General features: G+C 39.1%; 2 protein-coding genes across 5 annotated transcripts in view; one reads left to right on the top strand and one right to left on the bottom strand.

Moving 5' to 3' along the window:
• sntg1 (syntrophin, gamma 1) overlaps window positions 1-6,395 on the bottom strand; it is a 39,063-nt gene extending 32,668 nt beyond the window's left edge. For all 4 annotated transcript variants that reach the window (XM_036986099.2, XM_036986100.2, XM_036986101.2 and 1 more), the window contains exon 1: window positions 5,515-6,395. The gene's annotated coding sequence lies outside the window, so the exon portion shown is untranslated. The remainder of the gene's footprint in view (window positions 1-5,514) is intronic.
• A 2,538-nt stretch (window positions 6,396-8,933) lies between these two features.
• Window positions 8,934-11,831, top strand: LOC110530468 (zinc finger protein SNAI2). Its single transcript, XM_021613549.3, has 3 exons — window positions 8,934-9,253; window positions 9,543-10,064; window positions 10,665-11,831. The coding sequence occupies exons 1-3, from the start codon at window positions 9,175-9,177 to the stop codon at window positions 10,844-10,846; spliced, it is 783 nt and encodes a 260-aa protein (XP_021469224.1). The 5' UTR covers window positions 8,934-9,174; the 3' UTR covers window positions 10,847-11,831.
• The last annotated feature ends 491 nt before the right edge of the window (window positions 11,832-12,322 follow it).

The raw sequence follows: 12,322 nt of genomic DNA, 5'->3' as shown, positions 1-12,322 counted from the left end.
GAAGATGCTGGAGGAAACAGGTACAAAAGTATCTATATCCACAGTAAAACGAGTCCTATATCGACATAACTTGAAAGGCCGCTCAGCAAGGAAGACGCCACTGCTCCAAAACCGCCATAAAAAAAACAGACTACGGTTTGCAACTGCACATGGGGACAAAGAACTGTTTGGCCATAATGAACATCGTTATGTTTGGAGGAAAAAAGGGGAGGCTTGCAAGCCGAAGAACACAATCCCAACTGTGAAGTACGGGGGTGGAAGCATCATGGTGTTGGGGTGCTTTGCTGCAGGTGGGACTGGTGCACTTCAGAAAATAGATGGCATCATGAGGTAGGAAATTATTTGGATATATTGAAGAAACATCTCAAGACATCAGTCAGGAAGTTAAAGCTTGGTCGCAAATGGGTCTTCTAAATGGACAATGACCCCAAGCATACTTCCAAAGTTGTAGCAAAATGGCAACATAAAGAAGGTATTGGACAACAAAAAGAAGGTGTTGGTAAAAGGACAACATAAAGAAGGTGTTGGTAAAAGGACAACATAAAGAAGGTATTGGACAACAAAAAGAAGGTGTTGGTAAAAGGACAACAAAAAGAAGGTATTGGAGTGGCCATCACAAAGCCCTGACCTAAATCATAGAGAGAATTTGTGGGCAGAACTGAAAAAGCGTGTGTGAGAAAGGAGGCCAACAAACCTGACTCAGTTACACCAGCTCTATCAGGAGGAATGGGCCAAAATTCACCCAACTTATTGTGGGAAGCTTGTGGAAGGCTACCTGAAACGTTTGACACAAGTTCAACAATTTAAAGGCAATGCTACCAAATACTAATTGAGTGTATGTAAACTTCTGAGCCACTGGGAATGTGATAAAATAAATAAAAGCTGAAATCAATCAATCATTCTCTCTACTATTATTCTGACATTTCACATTATAAAAAATAAAGTGGTGATCCTAACTGACCTAAGTCAGGGACTTTTTAATAGGATTAAATGTCAGGAATTGTGAAAAACTGAGTTTAAATGTATTTGGCTAAGGTGTATGTAAACTTCCGACTTCAACTGTAGCATTCGTTCTCAGTAAAATCCAGTCAACATCTGGGACAATTCATACGGATGGATGGTCGACCGAATCGGCCCCCCAGAGAAATATGAGGTGTGATAGTCTTCCTCTTTCCCCTGCTCAGCTCTGGAACTGCAGTAAATTGTGATGAAGATGACCAAGGCCACAACCTCACCTTACATTTTACATTTACATTTGAGTTATTTAGCAGATGCTCTCATCCAGAGAGACTTACAGCCTCTCCTTGACATATAGCCTCTCTTTACCCTCTACATTTTTATTTCAGAGGCAGCAGCCATAGCTAAAGGGCAACATCAGGATCAGTGCTTCTAATTTGTCTTTTCACAGTGGAATTGGCTTTCATTCAGGGACCGACTACCGCATTTGGGAACCTGGGGCAACAATCTTTTTTTTTACATGTATTTTTTAGGGGGGGGGGGGGGGGGGCAGATTTCCTTTTGTGAAAATAGCTACCTTTCTGCAATTCAACACATTTGTTAAACATTTAGCAGTTTTATAATGCTATTCTACACATGTTGTCATGACGCTAAGATAAAATATTGCAGTTTAAAAGCAAATTTCCTGCAATTCTACACTTTTTTTTGCCATGGGTCAGAGAGAAAAATGTGCTGCTTTATTGCTCATCACATGCTATTGTTCACATTTTGCCATGAGGCTGAGAGAACATTTAGCAGTTTTAATGTTTTACTTATAACTTTCAAAGGCAACATTGATGCACCCAAAAGGCCAAGTTAGAATAAAATAAATAAATAGATAGATTAACACATGCACATAACATCTAACAGCTATCTGATCTGACTCAATACATAAACCAACATGTGTGAATCAAATGTTAAAGAGATGATAAGGGTGGTAGTAGTGCCAATAGTTGGCTAATCAAATAATAGCTGTAGCCTAATAATGGTAATAGCACAGTTTCTAAACCCAGAGGCGCAACATCGCAAGACTTCCGTGAACACTTGTGAAGCAGACTCAGCGTACCAGGCCAGGGTTTGGGGTTTGAGAAGTCAATGAGAGAAGTGAAAAATTCCTCCTTAGTTGTTCATTTTCTCGATTTCTAAAGAGACAACCTACATAGATTCAAGCCAATGTCTAACTGAACATGTTTTTACTCCAACCTCGAAAGTGACAAACTTAAATTTCTGTCAAAAACTACTTTATATCAAAGGAGTGCTTTTGATTTGACGGCAGATGCGCAATTCGGCGCGATTCCATGTTTTTGTGCATTAGCTTAGCTAGCCAATGTCACCATGACATCGCCTACAAGAATTTTCAAGGATTTCTACTGGAGAAGCAGTTTCTGCCTATCTTCAAACTGTACTGTCTTTGGTAACATAATTACAAATCAATTGTAGACTGCAAATTGACTGCAAGAATCCCAAACATATATAATATTTGACAAAAACAGATATACGATCACATACTGTATATCTCTCTATTAAATGTGGGAAAACTTTGGAACAGATTTCCAAAATTAAAATCACTTGGAGCTATATTTGCTGGTGTTTTACAGTCTTTTATGTCCAACAATGGGCAGCCACATAAAATCACCCGCGTACCACCAGTTGGGGAACCCTGCTTTATGTTATGTGCATGTGTTAATCTATCATACTCCTTCCAACTTCATGGTATACAATGTGGCACTGTAGGTAGGAGAGAGCTAGTCATAATGTAGGCTGGTTGACATCTTGTCACAGGACCTTATTGGCAAATTTCCCTCAAGCCTTGGTTTTCTTGACAAAGACATTCTTAACTTGACCTACAGATCTTTGATTTATGGTATTAGCTGTATGGGGTAGAGGGGGTATAGTCGGAGCATAAACATGTCAATGATATGTCAACACCTTTTCATTTAATAGAAACTGGGATCTGACTCAATACATCAACTAGATTGCTACCTTTGACCATTGACCTGCACTGCTCAATACTCCTTTCACAAGAATTTGTAACAATTACAGAATATTGATGATAAAGCCTTGATACAGCCCTAACAGGTGTAGCTGTTAGGCTCATTGAACTCAGCGAGCAGCTTACCTTGAATACTACTTATGAGAGAGTGACAATCAAACCTAGAGTCTTAATATCCACTTCAAAGCCAATGGATAGTAACAAGATACAGTGGGTATCATAAGTATTCATCCCCTTGGATTTCTTCACATTTAATTATGTTACAAAGTGGGATTAAATCTGATTAAATTGTACTTTTTTTGTCAATGATCTACACAATACACTCAAACATTTTCATTTTTTTTTTAGATGAATGAAAGACAAGGCTAATATACCTTTATTAAGACAAGTATTCACCCCCCCTTTTCACACCTGGATTATTTGCCCATTATTCTATTCAAAAATCTTCAAGCTCTGTCCAGGTGTTAGGAATCATGGCTAGATAGCAATTTTCAAGTCTTGCCATAGATTGTCAAGCAGATTTAAGTCAAAACCGTAACTTGGCCACTCAGGAACTTTCATTGTCTTCTAGGTAAGGAACTTCAGTGTAGATTTGACTTGTGTTGTAGGTTATTGTCCTGCTGAAAGGTGAATTCCTCTCCCAGTGTCTGCAGTAAAGACTGAAACAGTTTTTCCTCTAGGATTTTGCCTGCGATTAGAGCCATTCCGTTTATTTTTTATCTTTGCCGATGTTAAGCATACAAATACCATGATGCAGGCACCACTATTCTTGAAATTAAGGAGGTAGTTACTCAGAGATGTGTTCTGTTGGATTTTCCACAAACATAAGGCTTTGCATTTAGGCCAAAAATGTTATTCATTTCCCGTTTTTTTGCAGTAGTACTTTAGTACCTACAGGATGCATGTTTTGGAATATTTGTATTCTGTATATTTGTTTTCTTCTTTTCACTCTGTCATTTAGGTCATTATTGTGGATGTTGATCCATCCTAAGTTTTCTCCCATCACAGCCAATGAACTCTGTAGCTGTTTTAAAATCAATGGTGACATCCCTGGGCAGTTTCCTTCCTGTCCTGCAGCTCAGTTAAGAAGGACAACTGTATATTTGATGTGTCTGGGTGGTTTAATACATAATCCACAGTATAATTATTAACTTGACCATGCTTAAAGAGATATTCAGTGTCTGATTTGTTATTGTTAGCTATTTACCAATCACTGCCTTTCTTTATAAGGCTTTTGAAAAGCTCCCAGGTCTTTGTGGTTGAATCTGTGCTTGAAATGTAACACTTGACTGAGGGACTTACAAATGTTGTATTATGTATGGGGGCAGAGGAAGGGGTAGTCATTTTAAAAATCATGTCAACCCCTATTATTTCACACAAATTGAGTCCATGTAACTTTTGTGATTTGTTAAGCCAAATTTGACTCCTGGACTAATTTAGGCTTGCAACAACTATATTATAGTTATTTCATTGTTATTAATTTGTAAATATTTTTAGAATGTTATTTTCACTTTGACATTATGGAGTTGTTTTGTGTAGATAAATGACAAAAAAAATCACAATTAATTATATTTCCATCCCACTTTGAAACAACAAAATGTGAAAGCATTCTGAGGGGTGTGAATACTTCTGATACCCACTGTTTCTGACCCCTCAAGTTATTAAGTTGACTTGCCCTGTCTTTATCAAACGTTACTACTGTAAGAAGAGTGGAAATTGTAAATATCTATTCTATAACGGATCAGATATATTCCAAAGGGCTATTCAAGTAATCTAGATAATGTCTTAAAAAGTATTAAAACCAGAATGCAGACGATAGTTGGGTTGCCATGGGACTGGTCATATTATGCCCGGCTGGTTTGATTGCATGCATTCCACATTATTAGGTGCAGAAGACTAACAACCAGCAGGCTATAACCATGTAGAACATTGGAATGGTAATACCAACAATAATTTCACTGCAACAGCAGCATTCCCTCATCTACCAGTCTATTTAAAACTGACAATGTCGATATGGGCAGTGTACTTTGGGCAGTGTACTGCCTCTGTACTTCAACCTTGCTTTACATCATTGTGGACAGAAAGAGGACTGACACCGCACTTAGCTGGGGGAACTGCGGGTGCCTATACATTTGGACACGTCGGAGCCTCGGAGGCAGTATGAAGGGCTACTGCATGCTGAAACCTGAAGTAATTGCATATTTTACACTTAATAGGTCCTTTATCATAATCTGAATGAACTGTTCCCCATTGTGCATTACGCAATGTGAGAGCCAATGATGATATATTGTTAGTCTACTTATTAGATATTAGATGATAGATCATGAGACTATTATACTGAAATTAACCTATATAGTAGCGATAGGCTACAAATGGCGTATGAATAAAAGTGAACGTTTTTCGAGGTATCATAGGCTACACGATAGCACACTACTGTGAATAACCATCATTATCTTACATGTAAATTGCATTGTAGGCTATTATACAACATACAAATTAGTGGTTGACTAGAATGTCTAGCTTACCTGATTTTCTGGTAACAGGTGTGATGTAATATTGGTTCCAGTCTGCTCCTCACATCAATCTGTCCTGAAATGTGTTTATTTATTCAGTGATGGCTACAGATTCAAAAGAATCTCTGCAAAATCACGTTTCCTGGCACCGTCGCCCACGTTATCCAATACACTGAGGCAATGTGCAAAAACCGTTAAACATCCCACACTTACACTAAAAACGTGTATTTTTCCATATTAGTCATGCAGAAACAAGACACGGCATCCTTTTCGTCGACAGTAATTTCCAGCATGGCATGGAATACTGTTTCACATGTTTCCTTACTGTGCGCTCTGGTGCCAAAATGACTGGCTGAAAATCACATGAGATTTGTTTCAACTCACGTCAATCGCCTCAGTTATTCGTTTAGGATACTCGCGGAGCTCTTACATCTCTCCCGATGTGAAATTACTTTCACTGTTGAATAAGAGCATCTACTATGTACATAGCCTAAGATACATCCAACCTAAAGGTCTCCGGTGCAAGGAGCGCTTTTAAAGGAAATTATCGGCGAGCACTGCGGTATGGTTTTGTTGAATGGGACCCTGGGCTGCTATCAGCCTGCAGTGAAGGCGAATTGATGCAAAAGCAGATTCAAATGAACCAGTTCCAACATCTTTTTCTTCAAAACTGTGATTTTTAAAGTAGTCTATTTTGCAATATATTAGCTTGGAATACATATCAAGAACATGTATTCCTAACCCGTTATCAGGGCTAGATATGGTCTCTCTCTCAGTATGCCTACCTTCTCTGCTACTCAGAGAAGGTAGGCTATTCAGGATTCAGTGTGTATCTCACAGCAGATCAGGAATCTCACTTGGAGCTCCTCAGTACATTGACAGCTGTTTTCAGTGCCTTGAGATCCTCTACCCTGCAGCCCTTATTGCGTAAGCAACTGTGCAGGTTTTCCAGTTGCAGGTGTCATGCAATCAGAGCTATCTAGGCTGTAGCCATATAGATTACAGCCCAATATATAGGCCTAGATGATTGCAATAGTGTCTCTGTTTTGTTCTGCACAACACACTGCCCCAACACACTGAACAGGCAGTTAACCCACTGTTCCTAGGCCATCATTGAAAATAAGAATTTGTTCTTAACTGACTTGCCTAGTTAAATAAAGGTGTTGTTACATAAAACTTGCACTCACCTTTGTAAGTGTATTGTGTTACCATGTAATTGCATTCAGCTTTGTAAGTGTATTGCCATTCTAATTATCAGTTTTATACACACTTGATATAAAGTGGAACCAATTTGAGGATCATAGACCTGAGAGTTAAAATGACCCTTATGTGAATGTGAACGCTATTAATTTTATGCTCCACATAGCAAGCCTTCCTAGTCATGATGTCATCTCACAGGTAAGTGCTTGATTCTCTTTTCACAAATTAGTTCTTGTCATTTCAGGTGATTTTCAAAATGATTGTTGATAATATTTATTTATAGAAAACATCACTTTTCTGCCCTGAACAGGACCTGATTAGATTGAAGAGGACGCACACCAATATGCTTAAGCATCACATCCCCCTACAGTACAACCTGTGAGTAATGTAACCAGTGTGAAATGGCTAGCTAGTTAGTGGGGTGCGTGCTAATAGAGTTTCAATCGGTGACATCACTCGCTCTGAGACCTTGCCCCGCAAGGGTCGCAGCTTTTGTGGAGCGATGCTTCGTGGGAGGCAGTTGTTGATATGTGCAGAGGGTCCCTGGTTCGAGCCCAGGTAGGGGTGAGGAGAGGGACGGAAGCAATACTGTTACATTGGTGCCGTGACCTGGATCACTGGTTGCTGTGGAAAAGAAGTAGGTCAAAAGGGGGTTGAGTGTAACCGGTGTGAAATGGCTAGCTAGTTAGCGTGGTGCGCACTAATAGCGTTTCAGTCGGTGATGTCACTCGCTCTGAGACCTTGAAGTAGTTGTTCCCCTTGCCCTGCAAGGGCTGCAGCTTTTGATGCTTCTTGGGAGGCAGTTGTCGATGTGTGCAGAAGGTCCCTGGTCCAAGCCCAGTTAGGGGCGAGGAGAGGGACGGAAGCAATACTGTTACAGTAACAGTTGTATATTGGGTATCCATGTTGATGTATATGTTGAAACCTGCAGTTTGGACTTGTGTTTTCTCAATAAAGCTTTGTTTTAAGTGCAGAATAGTTCATCCAAAATCCCTTTGTGAAACATTGTTGCTTTCTTACCTTGTAAAAAGTAGGCAAGTTTACTTTGTGTTTTTGTTGTTGTTGTCGTTTTTTATTTAGAAAAAACTATATATCAGAAAGTACAACATAACACTCACCAACATTCAAACATACAAAAATACAAACATAAATAAACATATGGAGCCGTACATCCATTTACAGTATGTTGTCAGACAAATGTTGTTCAAGACAGCTTCATCCAACATGCTGGAACATTAGGTCGGTGACCACATTGACCAAATATTGAGCTATCCAACTAATTGTGTATAATATATCATTTAGCCAGTAACAAAGTGAAATTATTTGTCTCCAATTAGGTTTTGAAGATAATATAACTAGTTCACAATTCACTTTAAGTTAGCACCAAAATAAGATAAAACAAATCGGATGAATTTGCCAATCTTAATTCTTATGCTAACTATTAATATTCCTCCTTTGTTTTATTATTTTTGCCAAATAAAGCCATTGCCAAGAGTTAACTGGACACAAGAGGGCGTAGGGTGGTGGGTGATACGTTCCCTTCCCCTCCTCAGTCTCAGCAGACTCGGAAGAGGTAAATGTGATTATGTTGTTGAGATTGACCTTGAAAACCAACTGAAGTTAGATTGACATTTTAAGGAAGAATACCTTATTGGATTATTGGAAAGGAAATGTATGACTTTCTGCCTGCATACACACCGACGTCAGAGGACGCTTCCCTGAGGACAATCACATTCAATGACAATGTGAACAGAGTTTGTTTTCACCTTTTACTGCTTGTATTTACCTACATGTCATTATTGTATTGGGGAAATGGGAAACATATATTTTATAGGCCTAAATAAATAGAAAATCAAACGTGTGTATGCTGTAGCACATTGGGATCAATATAATGTAATACCATGCAGATGTTTTTACAATTCTATCCCTTATTAAATGAAATGAGTCCTCCGTGTCATTGCACCGTATATCCATTTCCATGCCTTCTGAGCTATGCAACACACAACGCTCATTACCAACAATCTGCACATTCCGATGATTGCACTGGTATGCATCCTTAGATCAGAGCTCTGCTTAGTTACACGCCCAAACACCACCACCACCACCACTAGTCCACACACCTCCCCACTCCACACATAAAAACACCTGTTTAGTGTTTAGCAAGATGGGTGGGTCTTGACTCCGCCCATTACAAATGTACGTATAAAAATGTTTTTAATTGGTTTGAAGACCCCTGCTATGTAAATTCGTTTTGTGAGACTCCTCCCATGCACCTGATAGGGAGTATTTACAGCTCTTTACTGCTGCCTGCTGTACTGTTACAACAGCGCTCTCTGCACTACACGATGACACTTCACTGGACTATGCAATAAGGATTTCCGTCTCTGCAGTGATTTGTCGCGCCCTGAGGGGACCGTTATATTTACGAAAAAAGTTTTATACCACATTTTCAGTCCTATTTATTTTTCCAAGATGCCACGCTCGTTTCTTGTCAAGAAACATTTCAACTCATCTAAGAAGCCAAATTATAGCGAGCTGGAAAGCCCTATAGGTAAGCAACAACCTTTTCTAAATTAATCGCTCAACCGATATATGGGTTACATTGACATGCTACAAAGTTTACAAATTGACTGCGGTCAGGCTATTATCCTGATATGTAGTTTCATTGTATCTCTATGTCAAAGTTAGTGTTACTTTGTAACTTTCTAATCCGTGCAATTCAGTGAGGCGATGTTATTCAGCTCTTTTTGAAGGAAATTATAAATTGACATTATTATTACTGTGAGGTAAAAATGACTTTTAATCACCTAAATGAATGTTTTCTTTATTTCCATTTTCAGTATTTATTTCACCGTATCTCTACAAGGGCCTTCCATTGCCAGTCATCCCTCAACCGGAGATCCTTAGCTCCGTGGTTTACAACCCTATCACCGTATGGACTACGAGCAGCTTGCCGTTATCCCCGCTTTCAAGTGACCTGTCTCCCATCTCTGGATACCCCTCATCGCTCTCTGACACCTCATCCAAAGACCACAGCGGCTCTGAGAGTCCCAGGAGCGATGAAGACGAGCGGATGCTTACCAAACTAACAGACCCTCATGGAGTGGAGGCAGAGAAATTCCAATGTAGTTTGTGTAAAAAGTCCTATTCTACTTATTCTGGACTGCTGAAGCATAAGCAACTGCACTGTGACGCTCAGACGAGGAAATCATTCAGTTGTAAATACTGCGAAAAGGAGTACGTCAGTCTTGGAGCGCTAAAAATGCACATCAGAACTCACACTTTGCCTTGTGTCTGTAAAATATGTGGCAAAGCTTTCTCAAGACCGTGGTTGCTTCAGGGACACATCAGAACGCACACTGGTGAGTGACTAAAGATTGAGTGCCACACTGTACTGTAGCCTATACTTGGAAATATTGAAGATAGCTGCTTGGTGGGCTATTCCAATTTAGGATAACTGCAATTTATGGGATATATTATTTATGATAAGGGGTTTTAACAGACTGTACATGTATTTATCATATACATATTGCAAAGTGTATTGCAATGCTGAAATTCCCTATGTGCCTGTCAAAACAGTTATGTGATAAGTGGTAACTCATGTTAAAGAAGGGGTTTTCACACCACTTTACAAGACTTGGGACATGCTTGTGTTGTTCCATGTTCTGGTTCATACTCTTCACTAAGTAGCCTAAAAGATTCCTACTTCTATGTCAAGCCATATGTCATGCTTGACATAAAGTCAGGGAAGAAGGAATGTGGCTTTCCTCTAGTGATTCCTAACTTTTACAGTGCACTATAAGTGTAATGCTCTAGTTAAGTTATTACAGTTGATTATGGAGCAAATAGTTCATACAGTATTAGGCCTATGTCAGTTTAGTGGAGTGGATAGTTGTGTTTGTTTTGTATATCTTATCTGCCTGTGAATACTGACACATTTCTTCTCCTTTCCCCTCTGACAGGAGAGAAGCCCTTCTCCTGCCCCCATTGCAGTAGGGCTTTTGCGGACAGGTCCAACCTCAGGGCACACCTACAAACCCATTCGGATGTGAAAAAATACCAATGCAAGAACTGTTCCAAAACCTTCTCCAGAATGTCTCTTCTGCACAAGCATGAGGAATCTGGTTGTTGTGTAGTACATTGAGACTGCTGGAATGGGAGACAGTGTCACCGCCAAAGACCTCTGGTACTTTTCAGTCCTCAAAAACTGTTCAGGGGATATTACATACTGAGGCTTTGTTACCAAATATGCAAGACTTTCTTTGACTGACTGCCGGAATGACAATCCATTTAATTTCAGTGTAAAATCAAATACTCTCTGTCATGTGCTTTTCATTTTAAACAGTTTTTTTCTCCTATTGCAATCAGTGTTGAACTATACAGTATGTTAGTTATGCCATGTGCCATTCTGTCTGTACATTTCATGTACTTTTGGGCAGGGCGCAACTTTGTTTTTAGAAGTGGGGGGGACATAATTATCAATATTTTTTTATCCAGTCGGATAAACACTCCAAACAGCCTACCCGACCGCTTGGAGGCGTCTGCATGGTCCATAAGCACACTGTTGCCTCGTTTTGTATCACAAAACTGCATGTTCCCCCGTCCCCAGGGAAAGTTGCGCCCATGCATTTGGGAAGTGGAGAGATATGAAATAATGTGCCTTCTCAAAGATTTTGATGTTCTGACCAATCTCTCTTAGAGGATATGTTTCTGCTTATGTCATATTCTTTTTATTTTCTTAAGAAACCACATAGTTATTCCAAGTGGACATGGTTTATGGAAACAAACGATAGAGACAGAGCAGTGCACAGCCAATGAAATTTTACAAGCCATCATAACTTAGTGAACAAGTGCAAAGATGTATTTTTAGGGTGAAAGTATTACAATTCCTGCACAATCATGACACAGCAACTGTTTTGCTCAAGATAGCAATACTTTTATCAAGTGACTCACTTCGCCTTGGCAATTATGTAGTTTTTCAAAAAAAAATATGTTGCATTTATATTTTTATATATTTGAATGTAAGTGTGAATAAGATGATTGTATTTTTGACAGTGTGAATTGTGATACTGAATGAATGATTTGATTATTTTTAAGATGCTTTTTAAAATAAAGGTTCATGAAATGTTTGTAATGCTTGGTTTTCTTTTTCTGTGCAAGGACTCTGAATAGTTTGTTATCAGGGATCCATCGTGGCATCGTGCCATGCACTTGCTGGATATTCTAGAAAATGTGTTATAAAATGTCTTCTTAATTTAACTTTATGAGATTAGTAGTCAAAGAAATATACTAAATCACATGTATCACATCATGTACGATGTCTATACCTTAGATTTTTATCAGTATACAAGTTTAAATATTTGTATTACTTTCTCTGAAACTACAAGCCTGGCATTACTATGGTAACAACCTTTTTGTGGAGTCATAGACAACTTTATATGGTAACTTTCCAACTGCTTCAAAGATAAACATACAACAGCAGAAGTCAGGTTCCTGCTCCAGTATGCTTTCATGCTTTCATTCCATGGTGGAGGTGTAGAAAGAACGAAGGGTGACTCAACCCAGACTCAAGGCTGGACCTGCTCCTTGTGAACCTGTCCAAACAAACTTGAAATTTAAC

The sequence above is a fragment of the Oncorhynchus mykiss genome, chromosome 8, assembly GCF_057628025.1.
Source record: "Oncorhynchus mykiss isolate SJ-2025 chromosome 8, ASM5762802v1, whole genome shotgun sequence".
Lineage (NCBI taxonomy): Eukaryota > Metazoa > Chordata > Actinopteri > Salmoniformes > Salmonidae > Oncorhynchus > Oncorhynchus mykiss.
The sequence above is the reverse complement of the archived record's forward strand: the minus strand, read 5'-3'. Positions and strand labels throughout refer to the sequence as shown.